Source organism: Yamadazyma tenuis, chromosome 5 (assembly GCF_029203305.1).
Source record: "Yamadazyma tenuis chromosome 5, complete sequence".
Classification (NCBI taxonomy): domain Eukaryota; kingdom Fungi; phylum Ascomycota; class Pichiomycetes; order Serinales; family Debaryomycetaceae; genus Yamadazyma; species Yamadazyma tenuis.
In genome coordinates, this window is record NC_089465.1 from 593,561 (window position 1) to 621,378 (window position 27,818).

General features: G+C 41.1%; 9 protein-coding genes across 9 annotated transcripts; 6 read left to right on the forward strand and 3 right to left on the reverse strand. All coding sequences in view use genetic code 12, as the record gives it.

The window, feature by feature from the left end:
- Positions 1 to 4: 4 nt before the first annotated feature.
- Positions 5 to 9,391, reverse strand: VPS13 (Vacuolar protein sorting-associated protein 13; the record flags this gene model as incomplete). Its single annotated transcript, XM_006686218.2, has 1 exon — positions 5 to 9,391. The coding sequence occupies one exon, from the start codon at positions 9,389 to 9,391 to the stop codon at positions 5 to 7; it is 9,387 nt and encodes a 3,128-aa protein (XP_006686281.1).
- A 2,211-nt stretch (positions 9,392 to 11,602) lies between these two features.
- Positions 11,603 to 13,003, forward strand: PSN45_003956 (uncharacterized protein; the record flags this gene model as incomplete). Its single annotated transcript, XM_006686557.1, has 1 exon — positions 11,603 to 13,003. The coding sequence occupies one exon, from the start codon at positions 11,603 to 11,605 to the stop codon at positions 13,001 to 13,003; it is 1,401 nt and encodes a 466-aa protein (XP_006686620.1).
- A 932-nt stretch (positions 13,004 to 13,935) lies between these two features.
- Positions 13,936 to 16,530, forward strand: ATG1 (Serine/threonine-protein kinase; the record flags this gene model as incomplete). Its single annotated transcript, XM_006686217.1, has 1 exon — positions 13,936 to 16,530. The coding sequence occupies one exon, from the start codon at positions 13,936 to 13,938 to the stop codon at positions 16,528 to 16,530; it is 2,595 nt and encodes an 864-aa protein (XP_006686280.1).
- Positions 16,531 to 16,745: 215 nt separating this feature from the next.
- Positions 16,746 to 20,648, reverse strand: PSN45_003958 (serine/threonine kinase; the record flags this gene model as incomplete). The annotated part of the gene is made up of 1 exon (XM_066158194.1): positions 16,746 to 20,648. One exon carries the CDS (start codon positions 20,646 to 20,648, stop codon positions 16,746 to 16,748), a length of 3,903 nt encoding a protein of 1,300 aa, XP_066014291.1.
- Positions 20,649 to 20,955: 307 nt separating this feature from the next.
- On the reverse strand, positions 20,956 to 21,845 carry PSN45_003959 (uncharacterized protein; the record flags this gene model as incomplete). The annotated part of the gene is made up of 2 exons (XM_006686215.2): positions 20,956 to 21,337; positions 21,394 to 21,845. The coding sequence occupies 2 exons, from the start codon at positions 21,843 to 21,845 to the stop codon at positions 20,956 to 20,958; spliced, it is 834 nt and encodes a 277-aa protein (XP_006686278.1).
- Positions 21,846 to 21,911: 66 nt separating this feature from the next.
- On the forward strand, positions 21,912 to 22,481 carry PSN45_003960 (uncharacterized protein; the record flags this gene model as incomplete). Its single annotated transcript, XM_006686554.2, has 1 exon — positions 21,912 to 22,481. One exon carries the CDS (start codon positions 21,912 to 21,914, stop codon positions 22,479 to 22,481), a length of 570 nt encoding a protein of 189 aa, XP_006686617.1.
- A 145-nt stretch (positions 22,482 to 22,626) lies between these two features.
- On the forward strand, positions 22,627 to 24,086 carry CDC3 (Cell division control protein 3; the record flags this gene model as incomplete). Its single annotated transcript, XM_006686214.2, has 2 exons — positions 22,627 to 22,633; positions 22,753 to 24,086. 2 exons carry the CDS (start codon positions 22,627 to 22,629, stop codon positions 24,084 to 24,086), a joined length of 1,341 nt encoding a protein of 446 aa, XP_006686277.1.
- A 143-nt stretch (positions 24,087 to 24,229) lies between these two features.
- On the forward strand, positions 24,230 to 25,075 carry POM33 (Transmembrane nucleoporin; the record flags this gene model as incomplete). The annotated part of the gene is made up of 1 exon (XM_006686213.1): positions 24,230 to 25,075. One exon carries the CDS (start codon positions 24,230 to 24,232, stop codon positions 25,073 to 25,075), a length of 846 nt encoding a protein of 281 aa, XP_006686276.1.
- Positions 25,076 to 25,359: 284 nt separating this feature from the next.
- Positions 25,360 to 27,288, forward strand: SSA2 (Hsp70 chaperone; the record flags this gene model as incomplete). The annotated part of the gene is made up of 1 exon (XM_006686212.1): positions 25,360 to 27,288. The coding sequence occupies one exon, from the start codon at positions 25,360 to 25,362 to the stop codon at positions 27,286 to 27,288; it is 1,929 nt and encodes a 642-aa protein (XP_006686275.1).
- Positions 27,289 to 27,818: the final 530 nt, after the last annotated feature.

Sequence of the window (27,818 nt, forward strand, 5' to 3'; positions counted from 1 at the left end):
AACACTATAACACCACTTGGCAGTGTTTATTGTAGTCTTCAACAGCTATACCGATTCGATTGTATAAGAAAGCTCTTGAAGACTTTTCGGGAATAGGAATGAATGGTCCCTCACTCTTTTTTAATCCAATAACGATACCGGTAGACTCCATCGAAATCGATTTGATTTGATCAAACGAAACGATCCACCTGACTTTGTTGACATTGATCTCATATAGTATGAGTTTTTTGAAAGTGACAATAAGGGTCTTGTTTTCTCCAGGTAACACCAAGTGGGCCAAATAGTTCTCATGGAGGTATACTCCTCCATCAATGGATTTGAGCCAGAACTGGCCTTGGGCTTCTCTTGCTGAATAGGGCTTGATAACATGATCGTAGCCAATTTGACGAGGCAATCTGACTTTATCCAACCCATCAGCATCAAAAACTGTAGTGGTACTCCGAATCCCTTCACTGACATTTGAAGCAAGATCAAAGATACCAATTGCAGTTTTGGTTGGAAGTCCAACTATTCCTTTTCCAAATCCCTTGAAAAATCCCAATGCACCTTCACTATTTGCCCCTTCGATTGGAGCCGTTGCTATACCGGTCACACCAGAAGATACAGACTCGAAGAACGAATTTGCACCCGATGCAAAACCATAAAGCGCATGTTTAGGCTTGTTACGACGTTGATTGAGACGACGACGCTCTTGGAATCTCTCATCCATCGTTACCAAAGACAAGCCTTTGGCCATCGATCCTGTGAATTTAGCTACCGAATTCGAAAACCCGAAGATGGACTTTTTCAAGAAACTCAACCCACCTTTGGCAATACCAATACCCAATTCTTGTGGGCGATCATTGATTATGAAACCTTGATAAGGTTCATAAAAGATGTCAAGAACACCTGAGGCCAAGTTATTGAACAAACCAACTGGGTCACCCAAAACATCAGCCGATCCCAAAATCTTGTGAAGTTGATATATGAAAGACTGTCCATAATGAGTTTGGATCGATTCCATCAAAATTGGAAGTGGAACTCTGACATTTTCCATAAACAAGGCATTCAACTTGATAGGTGCTTCATTCACATTTCCAATAGCCATGGTGAGTACGTTGAAGAAAAACATTAGGGTATTCAGTGAGTTGCTAACTTTATCCTCAGCATTGACTCTTTCCGTTCTCACAAACGACAAGTTGGTCAAAGTTGGTTGCAAATGTAATGCCTCAAAGTAGAAATCACTGCTCTCGGATAACAACTTGGGTTCTGGTAATTCAATAGTATCATCACAAAGCTTGTCTTCTAATGCTTTGTTCCAACTAGCTCCAGGGATCTTTGCAAAGTCCAATAATGCAAACAAAAAGTCCTCATCAATTTCAATGGACATTTCTTGAAGCAAGATGGTAGCATATTTGATGAAAATCACGCCATGGGAATCGTCTTTCACTTTGCAAACCGAAGCTGAAAAGGAGGGATGATTATTCATCTCTTTTCCTGACTTTGGGATCATCGTAGGATATATGACAATTGGAAATATTCCTCCGTACAACTGATTATCGATTTGGATCCATTTTAATTTCACACTCAAGTTTTGATAGTAATCTGAATCATTATACCTGATTTCCAAGCCTCTTAATGTCATATACAACAACTCGTTGTACTTGGTATTAATCAAAGAAATACCAAACCCTTCAAACCTGGTTATTATTCTAGTGTTATAGTTCTCATCCTCTTGATTGGCTTCAAAATTCTGTTGTGATCCGTTGACAGAGCTTGAACTGGTTTGATTTCTTTGCAATTTGTACATACTCAAAGAAGGATCATAATTTGAAATAACCAAAGATTGGGTGGGCCCATCTGCAATAACGTTCAAATCAACAATCTTTTGATCCTCAGTCTGGGTAGGTGGAAGTCTGAAGGGTTTCAAGTTACCAATTTCCGACAAATTGATGGGTCTCTCACGGCCGTGAGATCTTAAAATCAACTCCTTAATAACAGCTTTAGGATAATCGTAAGCATATGGCATGATACTCCTTGGAGGAACCCTATAATAAATTGGCTTATAGTCAACATCTGTTTTGACAATTTCACCATTCTCATTTACATTAGGGTTACCTTGGTAAACAATAAACTCGGATTCACTAAAGTTACGAATGGCAAAGGGCCAGTTGTTTTGGGCATCTTCAATCTGGATAAATATAGTGCCATTTTCTGTAAGGATGTTTACCTTGAGCAACATCTGCCCGACATTTTCTTTAAAGACTTTGAGGAAGATTTGACCAACATCACCAATTGCAAAGGGTGATGACCAAGATTTGCAACCATGACTGAACTTCGTCATCAAACTCTTATTTAGATTCCGGCGCAAGCCGTACAAAGGGATCAATTCATTGGGTTCAACAGTCGTAACTTCTGTAGATCCATTTTCAACAATTTGGATACTTTCTTTCAAGGCATTCTTGAGAATGAATCTAGGAACAATAGAGATAACTTTGGTAAGGTTATAAATACCTTCTCCCTCCAGAGTTGTTATTGCCACATTCATTTCGGTTTGTTTGCCACTGACTTGCATCTTGCATTCTGTGGACTGACCAATTGCATCGAAACTTAATGGTACGGACCATTGACTATCACCGACCTTCATTAAAGCCCTATTGCTTCTCACATTAGTATTGTTAAAAGAGAACATTTTTGGGGTAACATTCTCTAAAGAAGAATTGCCGTTGATACCTAACTTGTTAGACTTTTCACTGATTATGACATTTTGACCAGTTCTGTTGAGAATGACATAAGGGGAATAGATAACAATTCTGAGTCCTGTCCGGCCTTCAACTTTTCTTGGGTAATAAATCATGAGTTTCAACATTTGACCCGATTCGTGTTTCAAAGTCATAGTGGTTTCTCTCTTGAACTCACTATTCTTTGAACAATTGATGATAGCAAAGTCTGATTTTTTGAAACCAAAGTCTTTAGGCTCTACACTCAATAATAGAAGACTTCTCAAACTTGCAACGTGAATAAAGTCGGTAGCACCTTTTTTAATTGATCCACTCCAATCCTTTCTGCTTCCCTTGTCATATAATCTGTAGTTCATGTCAAATGGTAGCAAGTTCACCACTTTAACAGGAGCTGAAATAACCAAATTCATGTGCGGATATATCCTTGCAAGAGGTTCATCCTGATCATACGAAGCTTCGGTTTGGAAGTAGTACGAAGTCTCATCATTTAGATCCGAAGAATTACAGGTGATGGCACTACCTCCATAAAGTAGATCTTTCCAATAGAGCTCTTCAGTAGACCATTCGTATTTGGTGGTGATAGCTGGTTTAACTTTGAAAACACTAGAATAGACATAGTCAATAGGCAAAGATTTAACATCTCCAGGCTTGATGATGACGTCTTCAATTTCAGGGGAATCTACTTCGTTGATAATTTTGATTGCAACGCTGACATCTGCATCATTTTGAACAGTCACAGCGGACCTCAACCAAATGGTCTTAACATTATCCTGGCCCAAAGTGATATCAAAAATAAACCGGTTATGAACTCCGTTTATAGGGGGTTTCATCATGATAATCTCTTCTCCTTCTCCAGTCGCTGAAATTCCTCTAATTTCTTCATATTTAGAGCCAATTAGCTTCACACCAAGAATACCTCTCTTGTTATTGGTATCTAGGTTTTCACGGATTTCTCTCCAATCCTCAAAAGCCCAACGAGTCGATTCATTGTTCTTAATAGTAGTACAATTCTTTCTCTCAGATTCCTGTTGATCATTCCAGATCTCAAGATCATATCCGGTTTGATTGACAATTTTATATGGACTCGCTTCTTCTCTGGATTTTAATTCAACATCCTCACCAACTAACGAAAAGATCTGAGAAAGCAAGGCAACCGATCTTGAGGTGATCGTGATCTCAGCCAATTGTCTCGAAACCACATCTACTATTACAGCTGGTTGCGACTCTCCACCTTTCGTAGCGTATACTGAGATTGGCCAAGGCTCGATTAATGGTTCCCATGTCGATCTGGAGTAATTGTAAATGTTAACAAACGATTCGATATGGGTCTCAGCACTGAGATCCGTAGACCAATTTATTGCCTTAATATCAAACGGCTTGATATTCATGTCGAGAACAGGAAGCTCATGAACATCACCAATAAGAACAAACCTCATGCTTCCCAAACTGATGTTGAGTTCTTCACCCTTTATCAATACTTTCGAATCAAGGTTTGAATCCAAAACTTTTTTTCGTTTTGTTCCCGATAATGTTGAAGTAAACGAAGGGGCATATTGAGATAACCTCCTCTTGAAATTATCAGAAATGGTCTCAGGCTCATTTTCTTGGCCTTTGCCTTGGGCTTTGGAGTATAATTCAGAAGCTTTGCTAAAAATCCTTAACGCTAATTTGATATCTCGTAAAGAAAGACGAACAAGTAAAGGATCAACAGAAGCTTGGATATTTGTAAGGAAGGAAGTTTCGTTGGAACCTCTGGAATCATGAGCAAAAGAAACGGAGAAATCATCGATTATTCTGAGTCTGTGATCGTTGAAATTATCCATTGTGCACAAGAATAATCCAACGCTGTCGGCAGCCAAAGAAAGAACATTTTGACTCGTTATCAAGATTTGTTCAATCTTGAAAATGATAGCTTCAGTATTAGCTTTCTTAGGATCAGCTAGCAACATCACCGAGGGTTCTCTAACATTGATGGAAAACCCTATAGATATACCTTCCGTCAGTGGCGAGGAGTCAGACTGTCCAATTCTCAATGCGTTGGTATTCTCTTCCGCTGAGCTAGACTCGGACTCTGAATCATCTGAAATATCATCAACCAAACCAGATATAGTTTGAGGTTTTTCAAATACTTTGTCAATGAATCCTTGCAACTCGAACAAGTAGTCAAGCGATAAAATAACCTTAGGATTATCAACGGTTAACATCACAGTAACATTCTTCTTTTCAGGATTACCTTCAGAAATAATTGACGCTATGAATTGGTCTCTGTCACCTTTAATCAGCGGTATTATTTCAGTGAAACAACTATCATTTTCTGCTCTAACATCTTCTACCACAAAAGATTTAACAGAGATACTCGATTCGAAGTGAGTGTCATCCGTCATCTTAAACTGTGTCTTTAAGCTGCTTAATACAAATGAGCTCAACATCTTGTCATCAATAGCTTCAATTCCACTTGTGTTGTTATAAACAGTCAAGGCAAACTTGGGAATATCAAAATTGAACACAAGTTTTGGATGCTTAGGGTTGGAAACTGTCCGAGCTTCATTAGATGAAGAGAACTCGCTTTTGGTTTCGGTTACCTTCTCCAAAACCTCTATATTGTGCTTAATCACAGCATTAGCATTTTCAGCATCTTCCTGTATATCTTCCATATCAATTTCAGAAGTGTGGAATACATTTGAAACAGCACCAGAAAGATTCAACAAGTATTTCAATTGTAGTTCAGTCAATTTCAAATTAACCTCTGGAAGTCTTCCATTGATCAAAATGGAGGGGATATCTTCAATGTATTCTTCCCAATAATCAATGTCAAACGATAAGTCAAAGCCTTCAACAAGTTCCAATGATTGTGTTAATTCGTTAACAAAGTTGAACTCTGATGTCATATTGATGTTTCTCAATCCAGCCTTAATGACATTCTTGATTGAACCGGTTTTGGAGTTTTTTTCAAATATGTTTGATGCATATAATTCACCCAATTCAAACGTCAAGTTATCATACTTAACATTCGAATGGTGAACTAACGTAGGGAACACTACCGTTGGAGCAGTAATGGAGAAATCAAATTTTATTCTATTGGCATCATTGATTTGGTTAGCCTGATTTATTGCTGCTTCTCTTGTGCTGTCATAAATTTCCTTCATCCTCTGGAACTGACTTAAATAATTGAAGACTCGTTTGAACGAAGACTCAACGAAGTAGACTTTAGAAGATCCTGTCTTTAACTCAATAGCTGAATTGTAGGTATTGGTGTTGGTTTCTTTGTCAAAAGTTTTATAGGTGAATTCAGCAAGGTTATCACCTTCAATGCTGAAGAGCTTTCTCAAAATTGAATCATTTGGAGAACCTTGGTTGATGTCATCATGTAAGCTCAATGCACCAAGCCTTCCTTTTATATCCATTGCTTCTGGTAGTAACAACAATTCAATTTCAGCTGTGCTTAATTGCAAAGTCGCTAACTTGACACTATCCTCATTAAGAACAACAATGATACTATCCAAGGTGATATCAACATTGATTTTCTGAGGAGCAAAATCATCATTTTCTGAATCATTATGCTTCAATTCATCAGCAGGAGTAGCTTCAGCATTTGGATCGGTGAAAGTATTTAGAACAAAATTTAAGATACTTAAAATTGACTTTCTGGTAATAACGAATTTGACTGTTGCTATGTCCATTTTTATATCTTGATCAAAGACTTCAATTTCCTTGTTATTGAATTCCACTAACCTTTTACTTCTAGTGTAGTCCAATTTAAACAATTCTTTTGTCCTATCAACATTATGCTCGACGAAATTGTTTGACGAAACCAACCTCTCGAACTCTGGGATTCCAGATCTCTCAATATGATCGAAGAGATTAATGTCTTTCAAGACCAAATCCAAATGCAAGTTTGCAGCTGTTGTATAGAAATCCAAGCTAAGTGAATCCCCAACTAGATCGATAAATGGTTCAGCCCTTAAAGTAACACCATCGATGCACCTAGATAAAGATACTTTTACTTCATCTACTTTCATATTGAACTCAAACATATGCTGTGCAGATGCGGCTTCAACTAAATGGTTCTTCTTAGCAGAAGGAGCATCCAAAGCCTCACTCTCTTCCAATTTGCTTGCACTTAAATCCTCAATCTGGGGTTCTTCTATTGTTGAAAACGCATTGAAAACACTTGAATCATCATGTTCAGAGGTTCCAAAATCAGGAATGGCTTTGTCAATGATTTGCATAATAGCCTTGTACTGGAAATCATTAAGATGAAGCTTTATTGCTGGGACCTCACCACCTACCTTGATTCTAGCCAAATTGTAGACATCTGGCAAGATGGATATTCCAAGGTGTAACTTAATATTCAATTTGTCCAAGATCGATGAGTGTCTGTCTTTGGCGTCTTCAAAATGTAACTGTGACATTGTGTCTTTAATATTTGGTCCCACAAGGAACTGAGCATCTTGAAGATTGAGAATAAAAGTGTCGTACATCAAGGTATTCAACTGCTTCCAGTCTTCTTCACTGTAAGTAGTTTTGGCCTTGAACTCTTCAATCTTGGACTTCTCCACAAGCTTGCTAACAACACTTATGTGACCGGCATCAAGTATAGCAACAGGAGATTTCCAGTTGTCAGGCTCTAATGGTAAGATAATCAAAGGAGCTTGCAAATCCAACTTCACATTGATTGTTTTGTGCTCCTCTAGAGCATACTGCAATCCAATTCTTGTTTGAGATGTAAGACCTTCAACTGTAGCTTCTGCCGCATTCATAATAGCACCTACCGTATCCAAATGCACCTTTGGGGGTTGGAAGAATTTCACAATCTCTTCAATAAGTTTGGGGTTGTAGAATATGGTCATAGACTTAAGCTTCGCTAACAACTTTGAGTCTGCAGAGCCATCAAGTGGATTGTTCTCAAATGATACTCTGAAAAATGGGTCACTCTGACTATGTGATGTAGTATCCTTTGCATCCTTGTTACCATACTCTTTCACACTCACAACATGCTTATACAAAGTTGGTTCAGTACCATCTTCGATTCTAAATTCTTGCATCTCGAAATTGGCTAAGAAAGAATCTGATCTTTGGAAAATCCTAGTCTTGCAACCTTCAAATACAATCTCTGCCAAGTTAGGTTCATTCTTTTTTGTCCTGATAGATAAACCACCTTTCAGCAATGTAGTCAATATTTCAACTTTGACCGCATCTCTTGGTAAATCAATGATATTTGAGATTTCACTCTCGTTGTAGTCAATTGCATCGTACAAGGCCTTCTTTTGGTCGTCATTCAACTGAAAGTCATTTTCGTCAACAAGTTGACCCTTTTCAGACAGTTTTTCAGACTCCTCCGTGGGAGTAGCACCCCACCAACCAGAAAACCATCCTGCTTGCTGTTGCTGTGGATCACTCTGTTTTTCGATTTGGGCTTGCTTTACCTTATTTAAGGCATTCTCCTTTCTCAACTCACCTCTAGCAAGAGACCGGTAGAACTTTATATCTTCGAAAGGCAACTCGAGGTCCAAAGCTTCCAATTCACTTATATCATTCTTATCGGTGAGTTTTTCCAACAACTTTTGCTTGTAGAGGCTAATATAGGCTTTTCTCTGATCTCTTCGTTTAGCAAAGTATTCCCAACTCCATTTGTAGTTCTTTTCGTGGATTTCGTTTAATATAGATTTGGCGGTGTATCTGAACCATTGCTTAGGGTCCTCAGATACTGGCACCTTTGGTCTATACTTTCTGAATCGATGAGTCTTGATATACCAGTGGAACTTAGAAAGAGTCCACAAGATATCCTCATACTGCTGAGAATCCAAATCAATTCCGAACTCATCGAAGAGCAATTCAGCCTTGATATGTGGAGTAGTTTCCGTTGCACCTAACTTGTTCATACTTATTTTACCTCTACCACTAACAGGTTTCAAGATGTACTGCAATTCTTCTTCTGTAATGTTCCCACTGAGAGATTGTTTAAATGCACTCAACAACGCATTGGGGTCTTCTGAGTAGATAGAGTCGCTGTCTGTGTTCATGTAACAGGATAAATTTTGAAGGGTCAACAACTTTCTTGTTAAAGCTTGGGTGATGGAAATAAACGATGGCATCCACGAATCATCAACAGAAACAGCCGAGAGTTCCTTCAAGGTCAATCCAACGGAGTAAGGGTCTTCAGTCAAAAGCAGATCATCCTCGTATCTGATGTGGATATTTTTAATGGTCACTTGCAAGTTATCAACAATTTTAGTGACCAAGCTCTCGGTGAACGACTCATTTGAGTTGATATCGGAAGAGATCTCTTGGTTCTGTAAGTTGGCGTTCTCGAGAATCGACAAGTGATCAAGTTTTTCCAATTTGATTCTGATCTCCTTTTGTTTCTCTTCCTCTAAATCAAATTCACCAGCAATGATTGGGGATGCCAACAAGTACAAATCTTCGATGATAATCTTGACGGGTTTTCCTTTCAAGTTAGACCAAGGAATCTGGAGGATCAAATGGCCTAAATGGCCGAATTTGACGTTAATTGGCAAATTGAATCTGTCTAAGGAATCCTTCTTCAAACGAAGATTGCTTAATTTGACATCACCACTCCAAATCCCGATGTTCAATTGCTTGGGATCGAAGTTCTCTATGTACGATCCCAAGAACCTGTTCAACAAATTGGCAACCAATGACTCAAACATTGTGGTTTATAAAATGTGGTTTACAGATAATAATGAATCTATCGCAGCTTTTCAATTGTATGATGGCTTTTCGCGAATTATGAACAGAGAGCAAATAGTTGCAAAAAATGTTGCTATGAACCAAAGAGACTGCAGCTCAGAAGGCACAAAGAGTGAACAATAGTTGTGGGATAAAACGGTGTACTAAAGCCTAACCCGCATAAAACAATTATTAGGTACTGAAAACAATAATAGAGGTCTAGCCAATCGTAGAAACAGAGACTTAACTTCAAATCTTTGGGACAAATAGATACTTGTTGCTACTGGTCGGAGGGTTCCGAAGTTTGACTCTAATGGGGGTATTTAGACTTTAGAATACTGAGCTTAAGAACTTTGGTGCCTAACCTCGTCTCATCCTCACCCAAGGGTTTATGGAATGGTTTCTACCCTGACTAGATGTGCAACAAGGATGTTTATTATAGTGGTTTATCCCATGGGTATAAAGTGCTCGATCTTGTTTGAAAACTCCAGGGCTTACCAGCGTTGAAATCCTTTAGAGAATCTTTATCTTCTCAAAACACATTTGAATCCACCCGGATGAGATGCCTGGAATATTCCGGTGAAGCTTGCCCCAGGCCAGACTGCTCTTATGAACTCAATGGGTGCTGTGCAGAATCTGAAGGTACCTATTATACCTATTTGACTTCATCTGCCATTGGTGGTTTCACCAACCAATACTTAGATTGAACCTGTTATCATAGAGGAAATCAGACATCTTGTCAAAACGCCAAAGACTCGTTCATGCTCCTTCTATTGTTACTTCCACCTTCCAATGGTATTTCAGGGTCAGAACTTGAACAGGGCACTCTTGAGGATAATACCCTATGTTTTCCTGAGGAAGTATATCATAAGTCTTGCTTAGTCCACAGAGGTTGTTCCTTTCAATGATACCTATGTGGTGTGAATCCTGACGTGCTCAGTCTACCATTTCCAAGAACACCCGGCAACTTTTAGAGGTTGAGGCAGTGGGCTACACTTTAGGGGATCAGCAAGATTTCACTCGAGGTACAGCGACACAGCTGAGTGTTGGTGAATATAAACCTTCCGTCGGGTTTCTACTTGAAAGACAAGCCTGTGACTTTAGACGTAATTAAGTTTCGGCTATTTTATTGTTTCCTGTGACTTTGGGCACTCGATCTCTGGCGCACGAATAGTCAACAGGACTCCACCACAAAACAATGGTTCTACAAGAAGACCTTTCTTTCCTATTGTGGACCATGCTTATCATTTGACAGAACTTAAACAGGCAATTCCACCTTCAGAAGAGGGGGTGTAAAATATACAACGGACTTTGTATATGAAACCTGCATAATTACTCTTCTCGGACATGCATAGCGTATGCTATAATTATATTTCTCGGCCGACTGCCTCATTCTCAAAATTAAATCATTAATTCAGACAGCCCTACACCTTTGCTACACTCAGAAAAATCAGTGGGGATGGTAGAGATGGGTAGTTTTCTTCTCCAGTCCATTTTGTACGAACTTTGGAGGATTATGGTGCCGCCAATTAACTTTTTCAAAGAAGTTCGACGCCACTGTGCAAGACGGGCTTTAGAAAAGCATACTTTATTTCCGTAAAGTACAGGATTCGAAGTGCAGTCGCCTATACACCCAGGCATTTTGTGAAGGTGGTCACATGCACCACCCAAAAGTAAGAATAATACTAGAAACCGTATAACTGGCCTATGTTGTAAGGCCCTTGAGTAAGTACAACACTGTCAGTACTTTGGCCAGGGTCCTCTTTCGAATTTAGGCTATTATTGTAATTGGAATGATCAACTCCTAAGCAGGGATTTAATTACATTACCTAATTAGGACGCGAGTCTTCATACGTGCGAAAAGCTAGTAAAACACCATATGTTACCAAAACTCTACAACTACAGACACAACGACGGAGATAACCAAACCTTGTTCCAGTGTTAAGGGGACCTTTACCATTTGCGTCCGTGCTAACATTATCTCCGTCACCATCCTCCAGTATTAAAAGTACCATAACCTGCACTTTCAAGTAGTCTCACTAATCTTTTCCTATTTAGGAAATTTATGGGGCTTGCCGTAAACCGAGTGCAAAATAATGTTTCATATTCCCACCTGAAAAGGCAGAATATAGGCAAGTATAAATACCCATGATCATGCCTTAACTCTACAGTCAACATCTTATTTGCTTATCATGAGACTTTGGGCGTTGTTTCTAATTCTCTCCTTGGCAGTTGCTGCCCCTACTACCCTCAAACCTCCATCTGAAGATGACTTCTATAACCCACCTGATGGGTATGAAGATGAGGAACTCGGTACCATCTTAAAGTGGAGAACACCTCCCGCCAGAATTAGAAGTATTTACTTCCCAGTTAATGTTCAAAATACCTGGCAAATGCTTGTTAGGTCAGAAGATGAGTATGGTAATGCAACAGCCATAGTATCGACTATTTTTGAACCCTACAATGCCAATTCAAGTAGACTCGTTGCCTACAATGTGGCAGAAGATGCCTCCAGTATCGATTGTTCTCCATCCTATACGTTTGAAGGTGGTGGTGGAATTGGAACCATCATAGGAAAAGCCGAAATGATTTTGATCCAAGGAGCCTTAGAATTGGGTTATTATGTTGTTTCCACCGATTATGAAAGTTCTATAGGTGCATTCACGGCGGGACCCTTACTGGGAATATCAGTATTAAATACCATCAAAGCCACATTAACCACCTCCAATACCACTGGTATTAATCCTGACTGTGAAATTGTTCTCTGGGGATACTCCGGTGGAACCATCCCCGGAGGATGGGCTGCCGCCATGCAACCATCATACTACGAGGAGCTTACCGGACAATTGAAAGGTGCTGCTTTGGGAGGTTGGGTCACCAACATCACTGCTACTGCTGAGATTATCGACGGAACCATTTTCGCGGGGTTGACTCCAAATGCTATTACCGGACTTGCTAAGCAATATCCTGCTATTAACGATGCTATTAACGAATATATCACCGACAAAACCGAGAACGAAGACTTCAACAGTGCTCCAGACTACTGTTTACTTCCTTCGGTGCTCCATTATGCATATGACCAATTTTTCACGGGTCCAGACCCTTGGGCCAAAAGTGGGTGGTCAATTCTCTCAGAAGAAAGGGTGAAAACCGTTCTCAACGCAAACACCTTGGGAATCGACGCTACAAAAGAATACTTCCCTGAGATCCCCATGTTTGTATTTCACGGCCGTAAAGATGAAGTTGTACCTTTCAAAGATGCTCAAAGAGTGTATGATGTGTGGTGCGATGCAGGTATCGAGTCTTTTGAATTTGCAACTTCCAACTCTACCGGACACATTTTAGAAGTGATTGAGGGAAGTGGAGCTGCTCTTAAGTGGATCAGTGATATTTTCAATGGAGTGCCTCCCATCAAGGGATGTAAACAAACCCTGAGACTGACCAACTTGTTATACCCTGGAGCTTATAAAGGATACTATGAAATTCTTACTGCTTTAATTGAAAACGTTGCAGGCACGAAAATTGGTCCAAGTGACTCGGAGAATGTCAAGAGATGGTTGGAGCCAGAGCTCAAAAAGAGGGGGAAATTGTAGAATGTAAGAATACTATTTGTATAGTTAATTGATTGATTTGCAGCCGCAGTGGTGATGAGATGAGCCAAATGAGCCACAGTCCATTTGTGTGTAGTAGAACTTTGAGGATTCTTCTTTGATGATCTTTAGACTTGGCCGAGCCTCAGCTATCAGTGTGTGGATGTTTTTGCACGGGTTATCACCTATTGTGTGATTGCCGATATCAATGTCGATGTGTCGGCCATGTCGCACAGTGTCGTACAGTGTCGTACCCTGCGGTTATCCTTATCAGCAGAACCGTGATGGCGTGTGCCCACCGTGCTGACCCTACTGTCTCCTTACAACTCTCCACATAATCACCAACTACGTGTACCCTTGTCAACAGCCGCCTTCTCACTTGTTCTTCTTCAAGGGTCCTCCCAGATCACGTCTCAAACCTTCGTTCTTCCTGAACCGGAAAAAATTACATTCTTTGCACAACTGTGGTGACTGATTGTGATCAGGACTAAAAAAAGCGTGAGACAAAAGTTCCTGCAAAGGCAAAAAAATACATATATACTACATTAGAATAAGGGATATTACTCATCCTTTTTTCTGTATTTATATATTTACATCCAGTTTTCCATCTCCATTTATTCAGTTAAATGGAAATCAGCTACTGGCAACTTTAATCCCCCATAGGTTTGAACTGTTGGCTTTACTTTCTTGAGAGAATCGTATCCGTGTTTGTTACAGACGCTCCGTTTTCTATTTTATACATACACCTGGTTCTGTTATCTTCCTGAACCCCATCCTCCTCCCACTCGCTTTTAAGTGTTTCCCTTGGGCCCAGTAGCGTGTTTGGGTATTTCGACGCCTTCCGTACGTCCTTGATCAGGAGTCATTCCTAGATCTGTTATCAGTCACACCAATTTAAATTCTTTGTGACTTCATATCTTTCCATCTATAACATCATGTCGGCTTCGGTAATATCCACTGATAGCCGCCGGTCAACTGGCCAACCTGAGAGAATAGGCAATTACCAACTCGGTAAAGAAATTGGTAAAGGGTCATTTGCGACAGTTTACAAGTGTATCAATTTAAAGACAAACCAGGCAGTGGCCATCAAATCCGTTGTCAGATCCAAATTAAAGTCCAAGAAGTTGTTGGAGAACTTGGAAATAGAAATCTCCATTTTGAAGTCCATGAAACATCCTCATATCGTGGGATTGTTGGATTATGAGCAGAGCTCTTCTCACTTCCATTTGGTCATGGACTATTGTTCCATGGGAGATTTGTCTTACTTCATCAGAAAGAGAAACCAGCTTATCAAAACTCACCCGGTCATATCTAGTCTACTCGATCGGTACCCTTCACCTGAAGGATCCCATGGTCTTAACCAAGTCTTGGTGATCCACTTTTTAAAGCAATTAAGCTCGGCCCTACTGTTCTTGAGAGATAAGTCTTTGGTCCATAGGGATATCAAGCCTCAAAACCTCTTATTGTGCCCTCCTTCTCATTCTAAGGAAGACTTTGAAGCAAATCATTTTGTGGGACTCTGGGAATTGCCCATTTTGAAGATTGCAGATTTTGGCTTTGCCAGATTCTTGCCCTCTACGTCTATGGCTGAAACTTTGTGTGGCTCTCCGCTTTATATGGCTCCTGAGATTTTGAGATACGAAAAGTATAATGCTAAGGCCGACTTATGGTCCGTTGGTGCAGTGTTGTACGAGATGACAGTTGGAAAGCCCCCTTTCAAGGCTGCCAACCATATCGAGTTATTAAAGAATATTGAAAAGTCAAACGACAGAATCAAGTTCCCCTCATCTTCTAAGGTCCCAGATAGCTTGAAGAAGTTGGTTAGGTCCTTGTTGAAATACAATCCAACCGAGAGAATCAGCTTTAATGAGTTTTTCAATGATCAGTTGATTGTAGATGAGTTGGACAGCGTTGACAAGCCTTTGGAAACTAGTCAATTAGATGAAAACTTGTTTATCTCTGAGTACATCTCACCCATTCCAAAGATTACCAACAAAATTGAACCTTTAACTAAGTTAAGTTCTCATGAAGATAAGGTAAACCCTCATGAGTTGAGAAATACAACTGCCTCTTCAAAGGAGAACAGAGATGAAGAAATCAAGAAGATCATCAACAAGAATAGTCCTGGTCCTGAGCCTATGTCTGAATCAATGAGGCGCAACGCTGGTTCCAATAAATTCCATGACTCTCTAATCAAGAATGATAGTGCTCTTTTGGAAAAGGATTATGTTGTTGTTGAAAAGAGAGCAGTTGAAGTCAACGCAATCGCTGATGAGTTGGCCCAAGCTGGAAGTGGTGCAGTTGCTATTCGTCGGTCTTCTTCAACCTCAAGCGGTGGATCAGGTGAAAACAATTCCTTGAAGTATGCTTCTCCTCATTTTAAAAAATATTCAACCAGAAGCAACTCTGGAACTAGTCAAAGAAGACCTAGTCTTAGTGATAGAAGGATTTCAATCTCGATTTCTCCTTCCAATGCTTTGAGCAAAGCTATTGGTTTGGCCTCCAATAGATTATTCGGTTATAACAACCAAATCCTGGAGGAAGCGAACAGGAAAATATTGTTAGATGGGGCTGCTAGTGGTTTCGGGGAAAGTTCAGCTTTCTTTACTAGCCCAAACTTCACGAACCAGTTGTTGTCACATAAATTTAACTTGCCAACTTCTAGTTCACTTCAAGCTCAAGGACAAGGAATCAGTCAAATTCAAAGCTTGTCCGCTGATGAAGTTGTGTTACTCAGATTGGAATCATTAGCTACAAAGGCTCATGCAATAAATTTGTTTGCTGATGTGAAATTCACTCAATTGATTCCTTCACCACCTTCTAATGACGATGATTTGGATGATGATTTACTCCATCAGAACGATATATTGCCACCAAAGATGATTAAAACCATCAGTGAGGAAGGAGTTGTCTTGTACGTGAAGACTTTGTCCCTCTTAGCAAAGGGAATGACTATTGCAAGTGAATGGTGGTATAGTCAAGTTGAGGTTGAGCGCAGCAACAGTGATTCTCAAATCAACACAAGAAGCCATGGGTCAAGCCCTAGTCCAACTCCTAGCTTGAACTCAAATATCAATATATCTGTTAGGATCAATGAATTAGTCCAGTGGATCAGAGAAAAATTCAATGAGAGTTTGGAGAAGGCAGAGTTTATTAAATTAAGATTGCAAGAAGTTGATTCGATATTGGAATCAGAGTCTGGTGAGCAAGGATCTGATTCCAACTTGACTAGTATGGTATCCAACTTGTCTGTATCTGGTAATAAAGCTGTGGCAGAAAAGTTGATTTTTGACAGAGCATTAGAAATGCTGAGAAACGCTGCTGTCAATGAATTAGTGAAGGAGGACTTGAAAGGTTGCGAATTAGCATACTCCACTGCTATTTGGATGTTGGAAGCTTTGTTAGATGATGATTTGGAAAGCTCCAATAAGTTGGATACAGAAGACAAACAAATGATTGAGAAGTTTGTTGTCAGCATTGGAAACAGGTTATCCGTTTTAAAGAGAAAGCTTGACTTCGCAGGAAATTGAAATGATTGTGAGTTTGCTACTACATTTTAAGAAAAAGAAAAAAAAATATTCTTATCGAACTTGGTATTTGCATATGGGTATTACTGGGTATTTTATTATTGGAAATCATGGTTATAGTGAATGGGTTAATTTTATAAATATAACGTAAAAACGAAAAAATACAACGCTTATATATGTATTATATGTTCGTATTGGCCTATTTTGAGTACCAAAGTTCAACCCGAACCTGGTTCATCATGCTGCAACAAACCAATGGTGATGGAGTTGGACCTATAATAATCAGGTCTATTTGCATTCAGGCTTTGAGTTTGGTTCTCTTCTCTCTGAACAGATTTATGTTTGCTTTCTCGATCCAGATCGTTGTGAATGGCATTGGGGAAAGGCGAACTGATGGGTTCTTTCTTATAGTGATTGTTGAATCGTTCATCATGCCTTTTTCCAAACACTGGAGGTTCGTTTGAATCATTCACCCTTGGGAAAGCATACAAGTGTGAGTTAGTAGTAGCGTTGGCACTGAATGGAGCATTATTGATCAACGGAGAAGGACGTCGTTCATGTTCATCAGATTTTCTGTTGTGAACTCTTTGAGTAGCAGAAAGAAGTTGTTCGTTTTGTTCCACTCTGGGAGAAAACTTTATTGAATTCGATGGAGCTGGTTCAATGATTTGCACTGGACTCGGATCTGAAGACACCGACGACTTATCTATAGGTACAATTGATACACTAGGTCTTGGTACTCTTGCCATCAACCCGGCAGGAACGTCCTCCAAAGTATTATGATCATGTGGAAACACCACAGGCATCTGTATAACTCGTTTTGTCGGCTTGGCCCGATTAAGTCCTGGAAGTGAAGAGTCATGAGACTTGGCTCTTTGGTCTAACGAAAGAAACTTTGGCTTCGATGGCGTCACTCTGGAAGTGAAGGCCAAGGTCAAGTCCCCGTCTTCTTCACTCTCGCTGCCACTATCATCCTCGCTTCCGGTATCACTACTCTCTTCATCCGATTCAAATTCAAACGTTTTTCTTTTGTTGTTGTTCAGTCTCAGATCTTCATCCAATGACGACGAAGAGGAAGCTGAGCTTGAACATGATGAACTCAGATAGTTCCTGCTGGTATCAAAAGTATTCAGCCTTACGTTTTCAGGCCGGCTGTTCACGATGGTTTTTGGAGCTATCTCATCCAACTTGTTATCTCTCTTTGCAAAATTGAACGAGATTCCATACGAATTCATCAGGTTATTAATGTTGAAATTCTGGAACTTCTCGTTAAGAGTATCTGTTGTAGATTCGGTATCTTCTACCTCCTTACTTTTCTCGAGCTCTTTCTTCTTGGTAAACTCTTTGTATTTACGAGTCAAGTATTCGTCGTTGATGCTATCCAAGGATGCAAAACTTTCGGTTAATGGCAAAGACATCACGGATGATGCTCGGTGCTCGTTTGCATCTCCAATAGGCCTTACAATTATTTGACTGAGTCCGGCAGTAGGATTTCCTGGCTTGATTGTCGATGAGGTATCGGTGTGATTTACTCGTTTGAGTTCAAACTGAGACATAGTTTCGGACACATGGGCTCCTGGTATGTTCATTGGTTGAGACGGTGAAATTTCATGGGTCAAGCTTGGGTGAGAAGAAACAGAGTTTTTAGCGGTGGGAGGATTTGAAGAAGCAATAGACGCAGAAAATGCACTTGACCTTCGTCTTTTGTCATCCATCTCTTGAATACCTTTGAAGGTTTCAACTACCGATTGGTTTCTGAAGTACAAATCTCCCACCACATTTCTCTTGGTTTCAACCTCATTAGCACCTCCTGCACTCGCGCTGCCTCTTCTGCTAGAAGCATCTGACTTATTGGCTTCGATTACATCGTTTAGAATTGGGTTCAGAAATCTTCCATCCTTGATACCAGCAAGGGTATAAGAAGAACTTCTTGAGGGGGTAGCTTGGGTAGGAAGGGTTGACGGGTTCACTGTAGAACTGTGAGAGGTATTGGAATGAATAGCTTCGGTTTGAGATCTTGATAAAGCCGATGATTGATGGTACTGTTGTGATTCAGATAAGATTACCGAGTGATCTCCAACAAGTCTTTGTTGCAATTGTGCTGGTGACATTGGAGTCGACTCATCACTTGATGAATTGAAGCTGGAGGAATTTTCCATACCGGAGAGGAACCTCTTTCTTATTTCGTGATCCCTTGTGCCTGAGGTTATGGCCCGGACTATACTTTTCTTGATTCTGGAGCCAATTCCAATGATAGCATTGTCCAAATCCTCTGTCGTCACATCTTCTTGATTGCTCATAGCCTGAAGGTCTATGCTGGATAAGAAATTGTTATTTGAATCTGGATTGTTGAGATACAATAATTCATTCAAAGCTTCCAAATCATTGTCCAAGTCCAATAAGATAAACGGGTGCTCTTTGATATCCTTAATTTCAATTCTTTTAGACGAATTCTTACTGAGCATTTTCGATAATATGTCCTTGGCCAAATCGAATTCCGAATCGGTAATAGGGACAGGACAATTGAACGAATCCTTATCTTTTGGAAACTCCAATTGTTGATTGACAATTACTTGAAATAACTCATATTCAGATTCAGCATTAAACGGTAATCTTCCAAACAATAAGCAGTAGAAAGTCACACCTAAAGCCCAGATATCGATCTTGTAATCGATCTTGGGTAGTACTTTGGTCAATGTGAGTTCGTTCCTGAGCACCTCTAGTGATGAAGAAGAGTTGGACTTTGAATCTTTCCTGGAATGCGAAAATGAAGATTCTCTTGAAGTATTTCTAGAGCTTGAAAAATTAGTCTGGCACAACTCAGGTGCAAAAAAAGCAGGAGTTCCAGCGGTTTTCGCCAATTCCAATTCATTGATTAAACCTTCATCAGCTTCGTCTAGTGAGGATGCAAATGAAACTCCGAAATCACTGATTTTCACGGTATTCTCAGAGCTGACCAATAAATTGGCAGGTTTGATATCCCGGTGGACAATACCTTGTAAATGCAAGTACTCGAGACCTAACAAAACGTCTCTAAATACTTTCCTGGATTGTCTGAACGTGAGATTTGGAGCATAATCATTGGACAATAGGTCGGTCTCAAGATCGTATTTGTGGCCACTGCCTCCACAGGGAATTTCTGGGGAGTCGAAATCTCTTGATGAGTTTTTGGTAGTTCTTTTCCATTTAACTTCACCTTTCTCCAAATACTCCAACACCATATATATCTTGTGGGTATTAATATCATCAAGAACCTCTTTCAACTGAACGATATGTTTGTGATTACATTTCTTCATGATGGCAATCTCTCTCTTGATTTTCAACTCGTATTCGTTTTCAATATTGGTTCTAGCTGACTTCCTCATCCGAAGTTGCGGCCGTTCCTTCTTACTCTTCCTATTGACAATTTTAATAGCCACCAAATCCTTATTGACGAGATCTTTGGCCAACTTGACTTTCCCATGCTCTCCCCGGCCGATTTCTCCTAAGATTTCGTATGTGTTCAACACTTTCCGTTTACTGAACGGATCGTATTCCAAGAATACCCGGTTTGTTTCCTTAACAGGTGAGTCTGTCCGTGACATAGGCAACGAGAGAAATGCTTTCAGCAGGGGCCTTCTTGAAGATGACAAAGATACCATAGACCCTTTCATTGGGACTTTAGGAAAAGTGTCCAACTTTAAAGTGGAGTCAGAAATCTTATGTGTCACATCTTTCTTGGGCTCACAGTCATACTCGGTCGACGAAATGATAGAACGGCTGTCACCAGACGACAATAACGACTTTTGAAGTAAACCAGTTACTTTGCCAAAGATGTTATGTCTCAAATCTTTATCATCTCCGTGAGGAGATAACGGATCCGCAGATACGTAGCTGGCGGTTGGTGATGCATATGACAGTTTCCTCAGTAGGTATGGAGACCCTGGAGCTGGCACCGGGGTGGTGGTGGTATTGTGGTGTGATAGCGAATGCTGAGAAACGGAGGTGGTGGGGGATAACGCAGTGTGCGAGGCCCCGCCCAGCGATACCACCGTAGTAGGCTCAACGGATTTGTTGATCAAGGTGGAGTTTTGTCTGCTCCGAGACGATTGATCATTTGGAGTAATGGACATATCTAACATCTGCTGTCCATTTGAGCGAAAAGTCGGCCAATTGGAAACACCAGGGGTTTGAGGCGAAACAGTGATTAAACAGTGGGGTGTTAATATGAGTGGGACTAACTCGTTTGAGACACAGCCAATTACTCTTCGTTGTTGTCACAAATGGGTATTGAAGAAATTGAGGAGTCGCTGTTCTTACAGAAAATGAGTTTTTTGCTTAAAACTTTTCTAGGTAAAAATATTGCGACAAGAGAACAATAGGAATCGATGAGATATGATCTGTTTTATTTGATTTACAGCTGATGTGAGACATACATACCATTGCGATTTACAGTTCGGTGGTATCATCAGAAGGTGACTCTTCGTGGGGTTTTTTGGACGATTTGCGGATCCCTTCGAGAAAGTTGCTGATGCCTTCACCCTGGTACTCGAGACCGAATGACTGAGCCAACAAGTACCCGGCCCCATTGGCATTTCTCAAGTGCTGAGTCAAGTTGGCCTTGGACTGCTGGAAGAATCCACTCCGTATCAAATCATAAATGTTGGCTCTAGTGGGATTTTGGCCAATTGTAGGCGGTAAGTCGTCCTTTACAAGTTCAAGCAATTGCTTATCAGACAAGCGATTCAAATGGGTTTCCAATACTTCAAACGGAAACGCATCCTCGAGGTCCAAAATGGGCAAATTGATGGCACTGGTACTTGTACTGGGTCTAGAGACACACGTTAATATCACCGATATCATTAACTTCGTATATTTAATACTTACTCGTTTGTGGTGGTGGCCGGCTGTGGAGGCTCTTCTTTTTGTGGCTTCTCATCCTCGTCTTCATCCTCGTCATCCATGGGGGTGAACAATTCGTTTATCCTTTTGACTAAGTCCACATCTTTATCGGTCAACTTATCCAACTCTTCGTCATCACCCACATCTTGGAGCCAAAACAAGTGTTTGGCACCCGAGCTCAAGAAAGTCAATGCCAACACACGCCCAGTCTTGCAGGAGCTGACCTGTTTGAAACTGACATCGCCAGGAATGATCAAATACTCTTGGATTTCGAAATAGCCATCCTCCGAGGACTTTTGAGTCCAATTGAAATTGTAGAATGATCCCTCTTCAGAGCGTGGTGTTATGGTAACTACACCCTTCTGTGGAAATGGAACACACTCGTGGGTGTCTTCGTCATATTCCACTTTCCCAGCGTTGAATTTAATGGTCGACATTGGTGTTGGAAGTAGAAGTAGTTTTTTTGGTTGCCACTGCGCGACAAATTCAAATCCAAACTAGCTATGGAGTTCCCACCAGGTGAGATCCGAGACATAATCGATGAAATCGCCCACATATTACGGACCAAGAACTACACTTTAGCGGTGCTGGAGGCCGCGTGTGGTGGCCTCATTTCTGCCTACCTCATCTCGGTGCCTGGAGCGTCTGACTTTTATATTGGTGGGAAGTTGGTGTACTCGCTCAAACAGAGATTGAGGTTGAGTGGGTGGTCCGCCGATGAGATACGGCACTATATGGGACCCAGTGAGGTGGTGGCCTTAAGATTGGCCCGAACCACCAAGTACGAGTTGGGGTCGACATTTGTGCTACTGGAAACAGGGTTTGCGGGTCCTACCGTTGACCTACACTTGACGGATGGGGGTGGAACTGGTACTAGCGCGGCCGGGGCCAATGCGAGCGGTACTACTGTTGGGGCCAGCGCGGGTCCAGGAGACGTGTACTTGGGATTTGTGGGGCCAGATCGAGAACTCAGCTGTAAGCGCCAGACTCACTCGGCAAACCGGTCACAGAACATGACGGAATTTGCCCGGTTTGGTCTTGAGTTCCTTTTAGACCAATTAAGGAGTTTATAGCTTGTATATTAAATAGTACTGGGGTGTTTCGAATTTTTTTCGTGGTGGGCGCACGTCGTTTTCCCTCTCTCTCACTGACACGCTCGAATCGCTTTTTGTGAAGTGACGAAACAAAAACACAAATATAACAACTCACTGCTCAAACATGACAGGTATGTTTAATGATGCATCAGCGACCGGGTATTGGCACATCCACGCGTATAGGTGGGGCCCCAACCCTTTGCCGCCCGCTCTCACCCGTTTCCCCCTGTTCCCTACTAACTTTTATTAGCTGACGTCGACAGTATAATGCCCGAAGTGCCTGATACTTCAGAATATGAAAAAACCATTGGCAACATAAAGGATATCCCCCAGGAAGTTAAGGTGATCAAGAAAAAGTTGAACGGGTACGTTGGATTTGCCAACTTCCCCAAACAATGGCACAGAAAGTCCATTAGGAGAGGATTCAACTTGAACTTGTTGGTAGTTGGAGAAAGTGGATTGGGAAAATCCACCTTGATCAACACCTTGTTCAACAAGGAAATCTTGACCCACCGTGAGCCTGAAGCCGTCGATGAAGACGCTGGTGCTGATTCGGTTGATGCCGTCAAGGTGCAATCTTTCAAAGATGTGGTTGAAGAAGACGGGGTGAAGTTGAACTTGGAAATCCTCACTACCCCCGGCTTCGGCGAGTTGACCAACAACACCGATCTGTGGAAGCCAGTGGTGGACGAAATCAATAGCAGGTTCGATGGGTTCTTGGAAAGCGAGAGCAGAGTTAACCGGTCTACCATTGAAGAAAAGAGAATCCACGCGTTGTTGTATTTCATTGAACCAAGTGGCCACTCTTTAAGAGCCTTAGATATCGAATTCATGAAGCAGGTCCATGAAAAGGTCAATTTGATCCCCATTGTGGCCAAAAGTGATACGCTTTCTGAAGAAGAAACCGCAGGGTTCAAGAAGAGAATCTTGGCCGATATTGACCACCAAGGAATCAGGGTTTTTAAGCCCATCCAATACGATAATGATGATGAAGAAACCTTAACTATCAGCAAACAGATCATGGATAAAGTGCCATTTGCCGTGGTAGGATCCACTAGAGAAGTGCAAAATGCTCAAGGTAAATTGGTTAGAGGCAGAAGTTATCCATGGGGAACCATCGAGGTCGACAATGAGGATCACAATGACTTTACCAAGTTGAAGCAATTGTTGATTAGAAACTACTTGGAAGAGTTGAAAGAGCACACCGCCAACTATTTGTATGAAAAGTACAGAACTGAGAAATTGGTCAAGATGGGTATTGAGCAAGATGATACTGTCTTTAGAGAATTCGATCCGGTTGCCAGACAAGAGGAAGAAAGAACCTTACACGAGGCCAAGTTGGCAAAAATGGAAGCCGAAATGAAGGCGGTCTTTCAACTGAAAGTTACTGAAAAGGAAAAGAAGTTACAGAGAAGTGAAGCAGATTTGTTCGCCAGGCACAAGGAAATGAAAGATAAATTGGCCAAGCAGATCAAGTTATTGGAAGACAAGAAGGCCCAATTAGAGAAACAAAAAACCTTGCCCCAAGACCCTCCTGCTTCTCAACCAGCTCCTCAGAAGACTCGTAAAGGGTTCTTACGTTGAGCTTACTCTACTATGTATACGAGTTATTTTTGTACCAAATGCGAAGTGTCCCACAATCGGAAATCCAGTTTGACGCGCGCTTGATGAAATTCCATCATCCATTTTTTTTTGGTATTCGCATCCCCTTGTTTTCTACTCACACGATGGAGAACGATTCTACAAAACAACCTCCACAATCGGCCTCCGGGCCATCCAAATCCACCGTTACCGGTGCCTCATCTACCTCCAAGGTCACTGGCTCAATTAACAAAGAGCAATTGGCCAGTACCATCAAAACCTTACAATTTGCCTGGTTTGTCGGACATGTGTTCACATTGCTCGGAGTATTTTTTTACTTCACAGTAGCCTACTTCAAATTCGGCAAGAAAATCTACTGGTTCTACTTCGACTTGGCCACCGTAGGAATCATCCAAAGTTTCGGGATTTTGGTGTACCAATTGGTCAAGAAACAAGGATTTAATGTTAAGACTTTGATCAAAGACGATAACGTTCACTTTTTGGGATTGGGAATCATGTTCTTAATCTTGAGACCTTATATCATTCTCCCATACTTGCCATTCCAGTTGTTCTCCTTATTCCATGTCTTGACGTATAGTAAGGCTTATTTGTTACCTATCTTCAACTTGGGAGAAACTTCCAAGCCATACACCACCATCGACAAGTTTGTTGCTCAAAACAACGGCAAATCGATCCAATTGGCCGGGTTCTTGGAATTAATCTCATTGGCATTCTTATTTGCTAGAGTGTTACTTTTCAGAAAGAGATCGTTGACTCCATTTTTGGTGTACTTGATCTTTATCAAGTTGAGATACGAAAAGTCGGTGGTTACCAGGAATCACGTTAAAACCCTCGAGGTTAGAATCGACGGTCTTATCAATAACCTCAACAACCCGGGGGTCAAGAATGTATGGATCAAGGTAAAGGGAGCCTTTAGTAAGGTTGGCTCTTTTATCTTGGTCAATGACTATAAGAAGAACAAGGTTAACTAAGTTATATGTATGAAGCTTTCACGTGATCGGAGCTCTTTTTGTTGCTGAGCTACGCGCGTTTATTTCTTGTGGTGGCGGCTGGCGTGGATGAGAAATTTCGGTATCTTTGGATATACGCACGACAATACTTGCTGCAAACCGACAATCGAAATTTTTGGAACATTTTGGAACAAAAAATTTTCAGCCATTTTCGTCCATACATTTTATCTATATAAAGTGTAATAAATCACATAAAGTAATTTTTTGGAAATCTATCTTTTCACTTTTTAAACTATATATACACAATGTCTAAAGCCGTTGGTATTGATTTAGGTACAACCTACTCCTGTGTGGCTCACTTCAGTAATGACAGAGTCGAAATTATTGCTAATGATCAAGGTAACAGAACCACTCCATCTTTCGTGGCCTTCACTGACTCTGAAAGATTGATTGGTGATGCCGCAAAGAATCAAGCTGCTATGAACCCCGCCAATACCGTTTTCGACGCTAAGCGTTTGATCGGTAGAAAATTTGACGATGCTGAAGTCCAAGGTGATATTAAGCACTTTCCATTTAAGGTTGTTAACAAGGGTGGAAAGCCTCAAATTGAAGTTGACTTCAAAGGTGAAACCAAGGTATTCACTCCAGAAGAAGTTTCTTCTATGATTTTGACCAAGATGAAGGAAACCGCTGAATCTTTCTTGGGTGCTACCGTTAACGATGCCGTTGTCACCGTGCCAGCCTACTTTAACGATTCCCAAAGACAAGCCACCAAGGATGCTGGTTTGATTGCTGGTTTAAACGTCTTGAGAATCATTAACGAACCAACTGCTGCTGCCATTGCTTACGGTTTGGATAAGAAGGACGAACAAGAAAAGAACGTTTTGATCTTTGACTTGGGTGGTGGTACTTTCGATGTATCTTTGTTATCCATTGAAGATGGTATCTTTGAAGTCAAGTCCACTGCTGGTGACACTCACTTGGGTGGTGAAGATTTCGACCACAGATTGGTTAACCACTTCATCAACGAATTCAAGAGAAAGAACAAGAAGGATTTGGCCGGTAACCAAAGAGCCTTGAGAAGATTGAGAACCGCTTGTGAAAGAGCCAAGAGAACTTTATCATCTTCTGCTCAAACCTCCATCGAAATCGACTCCTTGTACGAAGGTATTGACTTTTACACTTCTATCACCAGAGCCAGATTCGAAGAATTGTGTCAAGATTTATTCAGATCTACTTTGGACCCTGTCGAAAAAGTTTTGGTTGATGCCAAGGTTGACAAGTCTCAAGTTGACGAAATTGTCTTGGTTGGTGGTTCTACCAGAATTCCAAAGGTGCAAAAGTTGGTTTCTGACTTTTTCAACGGTAAGGAACCAAACAAGTCTATTAACCCAGATGAAGCTGTTGCTTACGGGGCTGCTGTTCAAGCCGCTATCTTGTCCGGTGACACTTCTTCTAAGGTTCAAGACTTGTTGTTGTTGGATGTTGCTCCATTGTCCTTGGGTATTGAAACTGCCGGTGGTATCATGACCAAATTGATCCCAAGAAACTCTACCATTCCAACCAAGAAGTCTGAAACTTTCTCTACTTATGCTGACAACCAACCAGGTGTGTTGATTCAAGTGTTTGAAGGTGAAAGAGCCAAGACTAAGGACAACAACTTGTTGGGTAAGTTTGAATTGTCTGGTATTCCACCAGCTCCAAGAGGTGTTCCACAAATTGAAGTTACCTTCGACATGGATGCCAATGGTATTTTGAATGTTTCTGCCGTTGAAAAGGGTACTGGTAAGACTCAACAGATTACCATCACCAATGACAAGGGTAGATTATCTAAGGAAGATATCGAAAGAATGGTTAACGAAGCCGAAAAATACAAGGATGAAGATGAAAAGGAAGCTAACAGAGTTCAAGCCAAGAATGGTTTGGAATCTTATGCCTACTCTTTGAAATCCTCTTTGGGTGAAGAACAATTGAAGAGTAAATTAGACGCTGCTGAAATTGAAGAAGTCACTAAGGCTGCTGACGAAACCATCCAATGGTTAGATGCTAACCAAACTGCCACTCAAGAAGAATTTGCTGACAAACAAAAGGAATTGGAAGGAAAGGCCAACCCAATCATGGCTAAGGCTTACCAAGGTGGTGCCGCTCCCGGTGGTGCTGCTCCAGGTGGATTCCCAGGTGCTGCCCCAGGTGCTGAAGCCAACGATGGACCAACTGTTGAAGAAGTTGATTAAACCAACTGCTATTATTATTAATGATTATATAATTTTGCTGGTTTGCAAAAGCTTTAGAGGTTATATAGAGAATACATGAAAAACATTTTATTTTTATCCGACTTTCCGGAGTTTTAAATTCTGGGGTTCCGCTTATCCATCACCATATCGGTTGTACTGGAGTTAAGTATGCAGATCACTACGCTTAACTCCAGAATTCCTTTAAACCTGGGGTTAATGACAGTTCCAAAGCCCGCTATAGGCACAGAACCCTTCCTTTTATCCCATGTGCCTTAACGACATCCACTTTTCTTTTTTGTTAGAAAGTTGTTTGCTTAAGCAAAGTACCCCACGGTGGTGCAAACAGAGTGGTCCCTGGTCCCACTAACTTTGCGAGAGGGGCTCAATGGCCTGGCACCAGCGCGCGGCGGCGACGGTGCTGCTTCCCCTCTCGTCGGGGGAAGCTTCCCCTACGCCTGGGCCCAACAGAAATGGACGTGAGCGCGCCAGCACACGACGCTGTCCCGCTATGACTCAGGCTATATTAACTG